General features: G+C 47.0%; 1 protein-coding gene across 1 annotated transcript; it reads right to left on the reverse strand.

Annotated features, from left to right (window-relative positions):
* Window positions 1-2,273: 2,273 nt before the first annotated feature.
* C5H11orf91 (chromosome 5 C11orf91 homolog) lies at window positions 2,274-3,802 on the reverse strand. The gene is made up of 2 exons (XM_038137133.1): window positions 3,448-3,802; window positions 2,274-2,341 (listed from the first exon to the last, which is right to left on the reverse strand). Exons 1-2 carry the CDS (start codon window positions 3,800-3,802, stop codon window positions 2,274-2,276), a joined length of 423 nt encoding a protein of 140 aa, XP_037993061.1.
* Window positions 3,803-7,593: the final 3,791 nt, after the last annotated feature.

Genomic DNA, 7,593 nt, shown 5'->3' on the forward strand with positions numbered 1-7,593 from the left:
GCCAGGTTTAGCCTCCCCTGAGCAATCTGAGAGAACAGAAACAATTAAAAAAAAAAAAAGAAAAGAATGACACATTCTTTGTGAATAAAAGAAAATGCAGTAAGAATGCTGTTCTATTTTGTCTAATACATGGCTTAATTTTTACAAAAGAAATGATAAACAGACCAGCTTTGAGATGAAACCATAAGCCCTCAGATGAGAGCAAATTACTGGGTTTAAGAAGATCAGGGGGAAACAGAGCAGAAAAGTAAAGGTAAGTAAAATGTTTAGGGGCAAATGAAAATCAGCCTATGTGCCATTATGTACCAATAGCCGCTTTTTTTTTCCCCAAAGGAAAGGTGTTGGCCAAAGCATCCTGATGGAGGAGTGCTGTGGGTGACACTGGCCAAGGGTGACCATTCTGCTACGTGCCATGATCCAGATGATTTTTTCAGGAGATGTGCGATCCCAGGCAGCTCTCACTGAGATTACACATTAACTGATGTTATTCCCTGCATTATTACCCAGTAATTAAACTCCAAGTGTTGTTTCAACATAAAGGCCATATGAAAAACAGAACAACAGATGGAAAATATTTCAACTGTGTGCCATGAAAAGCAGCTCTGTTTAAGCCAAGAAAACAAATGAATAAAGAAAAAAAGGGAATAATGGCTGATGAGAGCTGGCTGCAAAGTGAAAGACTTGGTAAAAGCTGAGAAGTAATTGTTAGGAAGCAGCAGTTCCATGTAATGGAAGCCTCTGTAGGCCCTTGCAATAACCTTGGAAAATTTAGGGTGGTACAGGAACTAAACTGATCTGAAGATTGGGAAAATGAAGATAGTTCCTCTGTTACCTAACTTGATTTTAAAGCCCTCACTTGTCCACAAAGCCTCTGAAGGCCCCTGTGTATTGGCCCTTTTTGTCCAATCCAAATTTGTTTCCTGGTATTTAGTTGGGGTACTAACACAGTTCTCATTTTTATAGTAACCAATAATTTCAGCTTAACCATTCACATTTTCACAGCGATTAACCATTTCTGCTTAAGCCTCAAAACCCTTTGAGAGACTTTTTGTCCTCTTTCTGCAGAGGGAGCAGTGAAACACTGCAGCCCAGATTTCTGAAGTGTTCTGATGTTCATTTGTAATCACATTAAAATGTGATTGCTGTAGTTTGATGATTGACAAATGGGAGTTATAAACTAGATTATTTTTTTAATATAAACTCTTTGTACAGTAGATCAAAATCTGGCTGGAAAGATTGAGGCAGTATAAGGATGAATGCTGCAATAAACAGTAAGAGGAAATAAAATTTTGATATTGTATTGTGTTAAAACATTTCACAGCTGAGCAATTTGAACACAGTTTAAAAAAAAACCAGAGGTTAAAATACTCCTTATAAAATAAAGCTCTTAGCCAAAATATTGCAGGTTCAGGGTTGGTAACTTTATTATTTCATGCTGCCACCTACTGCTTTGGAAATGGAATAGGAAAAAGTAATCAGTATTTTTTTTTATCAGTCTGATCAGCCTATTTGCTACTTTGTGGTGTTCTTAATGTATGACTTTATTTTTGAATGCTGTCCAGATCTTCAGTCTGCCATAACTGCCTCTGTCCATTTTTACTTATGAAAGGACGTGCCTTCCAAACATAAGCATGTTGTCACTTCAAAAACTGCCATGGGTCCTAGCTTAAGCACTTCTATTCCTAAAATAATGGTAAAATGTCAGTTAACACTCAATGTCGTGTGACTGGTCTGTTAAAAACCAACTTGATCCACAGCTTCTGTAATTTTATGCTAATAAAGGAATACCCTGTGATTTTAAAAAAGTTTTTTATGCTAATGTGAAAGTAGTTCTTTAAGCTGGTTTAGAGGCTTAGGGCTTTTGGCCGTACCTATTTACTCAAAATTGCACTTAATATACTTAGAATTAAAACAAAAAAAAGAACCCAACCATATTTTATATTGCTATTTCTGTGTTTCCCAGTTGCAGATATGGAATGCTGGGAATCCTGACAAAAACAGTGTTAATTTCTCAGTGTTTTCGAAGAAAATATCATCTACTTCCTGCATAAAGTAATTGGATAAAAAGAAAAAGGTTCAAATACACAGTAGTGTTATCAGTAACTAGTACCAGACAAATAATACACAAAAGAAGTCAACAATATGCTATATTTTTACTAGAGGGAGAACAGCATACAGCGAGTAGAAACCCAATATTGAAGACCCAATAAAACAGTCCACAGTGATAGTGGCAAAATATCCAGCTGAAATAATCCTCAGTGTGCTGGTGGACATTACTTCATGTTCTGCATTGCTTTCATGCTTTGTATCTTCTTTTCTTCCAGTGCCTTCAGGATTTTATCTAAACAGGAATGAAACACAATTTGTCATTAATGATGTCATCAATAATTTGCAATACTTTACAGGAAATCCAATAATGCCTTAAGCAAACTAATAATCCTCACAATGCCTCGGCTAGCCAACACCTGAAAACTAGAGTTTCTCAAAATAGTAAGTATTAAAAATGGAAAGTGGTGTGTATTGCTATAATGAAGGAGAAAATATATGCAAACTACCAACTGGAATTTCTTTTGAGATCTTCCTTTGAATGCATGTATCTGATGGGCATTTTCCCTGTGTTCTTGTAACCTTTACACTCCTGAAAGTTTCCTGTGACCTTGGGGGAAAAGAGGAACATGAAATCCTTACAGCTGTTGGCCTCACCGCCTGAACTCTCAGTGCCATCATCATCGGCTGAACTATTTTATTCCCTGCATTTTCTCCATGGCCAGCAGGTTGCAAAGTTAAAATGCCAAGCTCGCTTGTAATTTAACAGAAGGGTTTCTGTTCGGTTGGTGGTTTCTTTTGGTGTGGGTTGTTTTGAGGGGTTTTTTGGGGGGGGTGGGTGTGTTTTGGTTTTGGGATTTCTTTATGCCTCCAACTATCCATTGCCTTTATTTTACATCAAAGCTGATGCACAACCGCAGGGTCTCATTGCTACTCGATACATTTTGCATGTACCAACTCCCTCTCGCTTGACTGATGCCTGCCTTGGTTTCTTTGCTGTCACTTGACGACTTTGGGGGTTTTGCTCCTTTGTGCGACAGTGACTACACCCGTAGTTCGTGTGCCTCCTCCAACCCGCGCCCTCAGCCGGCTCGGTGGGCGGTGGCCGGGCCGGCTGTCCCGGGACAGTGCCTTGTGTCCCCGCAGTGCCGCCGTGCTCCCGCACGCACCTGCGCTGCCCCGCAGTCTCCCCGGGCTGGCTCTACGGCGCTGCGGGGCGGAGATACCCCAAACCCGCCCCACACACATCCTGCTTTAGGGCTCACTGCCGGGGGGACCCGCTGCGCCCGCGGCCGGGCTGCGCGGGGCGGTGCCGGTGCCGGTGCCGGTGCCGGTGCCGTGAGCCCGCAGCTCCGCCCGCACCGCCCCGCGCAGCCCGGCCGCGGCGGGCCGCGCACGCACACTGCCTGGCGTCGAAGCCGTCGCCGATGAGCGCCGCCAGCTCCAGCTCCTTAAGGCGGATGCCCAGCTCGCACATCTCCTCCTGCAGCCGCAGCTGGGCCAGCTCCGGGGGCCGCCGCGCCGCGTCCCCGGCCCGCGGCGCTGCGGGCGGGCAGCAGAGGCGCGGCGGCTCCGGCAGCACGGGAGCGGGCAGCGCGGCGTAGCGCGGCGGCCCCGCCGCGGCCGGCAGCGGCTGCCACGGCCAGCACAGCGCGGCCAGCGGGGCCCAGGCGCCGCCGGCCGGCCGCGGCACGGGCTCGGTGCCGTGGAAGTGCGGGAAGTACAGCGGCGGCCACGACGGGCGCTGCACGGTCATGGCGCAGCCTCGGCGCCGCCGCTGCCGGCCGTTGTCCCCGCGGCGCCCGGGAGCGCACGGCGAGACCGGCGGTTGTCCCCGAGGCTCCCCGGGACAGCCCCGCCGTTATCCCCGAGGCTCCCCGGGTCAGTCCCCGCCGTTATCCCCGAGGCTCCCCGGGACAGTCCCCGCGGGTGTCCCCGGGACAGTCCCCGCGGGTGTCCCCGAGGCTCCCCGGGACAGTCCCCGCGGGTGTCCCCGAGGCTCCCCGGGTCAGTCCCCGAGGCTCCCCGGGACAGTCCCCGCGGGTGTCCCCGGGTCAGTCCCCGTGGGTGTCCCCGGGACAGTCCCCACGGGTGTCCCCGAGGCTCCCCGGGACGCGCCCCGGCCGCGGGCTGATCCCCGCACTCTCCCCTCCGTCCGGAGGCTGCCCCGCTCCTTTCCCTCCCTTGTTGCTTCTTCCCCAGTTTTCCCGTGGAAGGGCAGGAATGGAGGAGGCTGAGGGCGCGGGTTGGAGGAGGCACGGGAACTACGGGGTGTAGTCACTGCTGCACAAAGGAGCAAAACCCCCAAAGTCGTCAAGTGACAGCAAAGAAACCAAGGCAGGCATCAGTCAAGCGAGAGGGAGTTGGTACATGCAAAATGTATGGAGTAGCAATGAGACCCTGCGGTTGTGCGTCAGCTTTGATGTAAAATGAAGGCCATGGATCGTTGGAGGCATAAAGAAATCCCGAAACCAAAACACACCTGTGCCCCTAAAAACCTCAACCCGGTGGTTTTATTTCTGGGCCAGGAACGCGGTGTTTGAAAGGGTGCAGTAAACTCTGGAAATAGCATTGGCTAAAAGGAGTGAGGAAGGCACTGTCCTAAAAGTCTTCAACTTTTTGAGGATTTTCTTCAAGGCTGTATGTGAAATGTATGTGAAATAAGCCAGACACTGGGGATGGAAGGGTGTTGGTGATGAAATGAGGGAAAAATTCCTCTTCAGGTGGTTCTGCATGGATGGCTGATGTGCATGTCTGCTGTTGAGGATTTTAGGGGTTTTGGTGGGTGGGGATAGGTGTTCACCTACTCCTCAGAATTTTCCATTTTGCTTGTTTTTATTTGAGGATGAGACCTGTCATTAATACTGGCTGGTGATTATTACTTTAGCCTGACTTCTTTCCATTAAATATCACACCCCTTCTCCAGCCCTAGGCAACAATTGAGGGCACTGCTGGTTGCTTCTGTGGAGCTCAGAGCAGGCCAAAAACATTCTCTCAGGCTTCCAGCAGGAGGACTTTTGGGATGGATTTAAGCTGATTTGAGGTATTCTGGACAACCCTAGTAATAGAGGTGCTGTACCACTGCTGTTGATAAAGTATTGGTGACTGCAGGGGCTGTGGGGGTTAGTAAGGATCAATAAATTCACTTAAAACGGGGTGAAAATCCCACTGCGTTACTAATGCAGCCCTGAGCAGACTTCAACAGTACACAGCCCCTGAGGGATTGCTGTGTGCTCTGGAGTAAATTCCATTTTTCAAGCCTTCCCTTGAATAAACCAGAACGATTTTCTAGAAGCAGAACTTCGGTGCACTTCTAAGTGCAGTGCTCTGAGCCAATGCTGATGTGAATGTTTTGCAACTTGTCAGATCTACAGATGCTGGCTGTCACCAGAGTGACAGTCAGTGCCCTGAAAAGTGGCGGGGACAGAAAAGTAGTGGCAGGAGTCACTCAGTATTTTATTTTGAAGCACGATGTTAAGGCTCAGAGTTCTAAGTTAGAATTTATGCATGTTGTGCTACATGCAATGTGCCCAATCAATTAAAACTCCAGCACCAGTGCAATCCCAGTACAGGTTGCATGTTTTGTAAACGGAACACACGTATTTGAGATAAACACTGATCAGAGCAGATGTCTGATAACAAGATTCTCTCCGGGCATCCTGTTCAGTGCTCAGTCACCTGCACAGTAAAGAAGTTTTTCCTCATGTTCAGGAGCAGGATATCCTCCCTGACCTGCTGGCAGTGTTGGAGGGTCGGAGCATGCCAATGGCCTTCTTGGCTTCCAGGACATGCTGCTGGCTCATGGACAGTTTTTTGTCCACCAAGACCCCCAGGTCCTTCTCCACAGCCTTTCCAGCAGGTTGGCCCCCAGCCTGGATTGCTGCACGGGGTTATTCCTCCCCTGGTGCAGGACCTTTTGGCCTTCAATGAATTTCAGACAGTTCTTTCCTGCCCATCAAGAGTGCCATGCTGTGAGAGGTGAGAAAAACTCTGCTTTTAGCAAAGATCCACGTGCCTCATTTATAGTGTTACACACAGCTCACACAGCTGCCTTCACCTTTGGCATGGAAAATTGGGTGCCAGAACTGGAAACATTTAACCCTGGGCTCTGCATGTAGACAGACATAAGTGACACAAAGAGCAGAGTTTTGAGACAAAAGTTGTCTGTGTGTGTTTTTTGGCCAGCACTTGCCAATGCTGGGGCCAACAGCTCCACAGCAGTGATCCGGCAGAGGGAGGCAGACACACACTTGTCAGCGTGTCACAGCTTGTCACATTAGCCGCCGTCATCTCCGTGGGTTTAGCTGCTGATATCTGAAGTGCTTATGAGAGTGTTTGCTTTGGAGAAGCAAATCTTTTGCTTATCTAGCCAACAAAGTCTGTAGTGACAGCATTCCCTCCGCTACTTCTCTAAATACAAACAGCACAGCTCTTTCAGAGGCTTTGTTAAGAATAGTGAATTGAAATTATGAAGTCTGAGGGCAGCCAGAATATTCTCATATTATTGGCAGTAGTAGTTAGACTGCAGCGTTAATGAAAAAAACTACTGATACTCAGAAATATTGAGAGTGTGTGTGGGAATTCATGTTTTCACACAGGTTGCTCCAAATATCTGTAAAAGCCACTAAAGCTACAGGTCTTCCCTTTTTACAATAAATTTTGATGTCAGTTAAAAAGCCCCAGATTTTCATCGTGATGTGAAAGGTTATAGCAAAAAGTTGGATTTGACATCCAATGTGTTGTTTAAAATGTATACTAATGAATCACACTGTTGCACACGGTTGAGAATTGTATTGTTCAAGCATGAACACTCTGCCATCTCTTCTTTTTAGTTGGTTTGGTTTTTTTTTTGTTTTTTTTTTTTTTTTTTGTTTTTTTTTTTTAGCTGAGTTGTCTTTTTTCCTGCCTTTTATAGTCGATTTCATTGATTGGAGTTCCTTGTTGGTCAAATTTACATATTTCATACCAACTTCCCACTTTCAGCTCCCAAATTCCCAGCTTTTTTTTCCCTGTCATTCAGATTGTCCAGCAAAAATTGCTGTATTTTCTCCTTGCCAGAGGAAAAGCTTCTAAAAATCTCTCCAGGAGCTGCTGTGCTGTGCCCCCAAAGCCTGTGTCTGCAGGCAGTGAGCTGTGACCCTCCTGCTCCCCTCGCTCCTTTCTGCTCCTGGTGCTTCTTGTCTCTCACATTTGTGACATTTTTTGGTGCTGTTTCTTGATGAGAAGCAGGAGAGCCCCACTCTGTGTGTGAGCAATTGTCCCGCCTCTAATTTGTCCCTTGTTTCTGTTTGAAGAGGTGTTGGTGCTGTTCCACCCAATCCTGATTTGGACATGTGACCTCCGCCACAGTGTATAACAAAAAATGCAATAATTTCATTAATTATTCATTATTCATTATTCAGAAATTTAATTTGCTGCTAACAAACATGTAATGGTTTTTCCTGAGTTCCTCCTGGTTGCAGTTTATGATTTCTCGGTGGAGTTGATTCCCGAAGGATGAGAAGGATGCCACTCCCTTCCCTGCTGCGTGGCTCGCCTGCCACATGT

This window comes from Motacilla alba, chromosome 5, assembly GCF_015832195.1.
Source record: "Motacilla alba alba isolate MOTALB_02 chromosome 5, Motacilla_alba_V1.0_pri, whole genome shotgun sequence".
Taxonomy (NCBI): domain Eukaryota; kingdom Metazoa; phylum Chordata; class Aves; order Passeriformes; family Motacillidae; genus Motacilla; species Motacilla alba.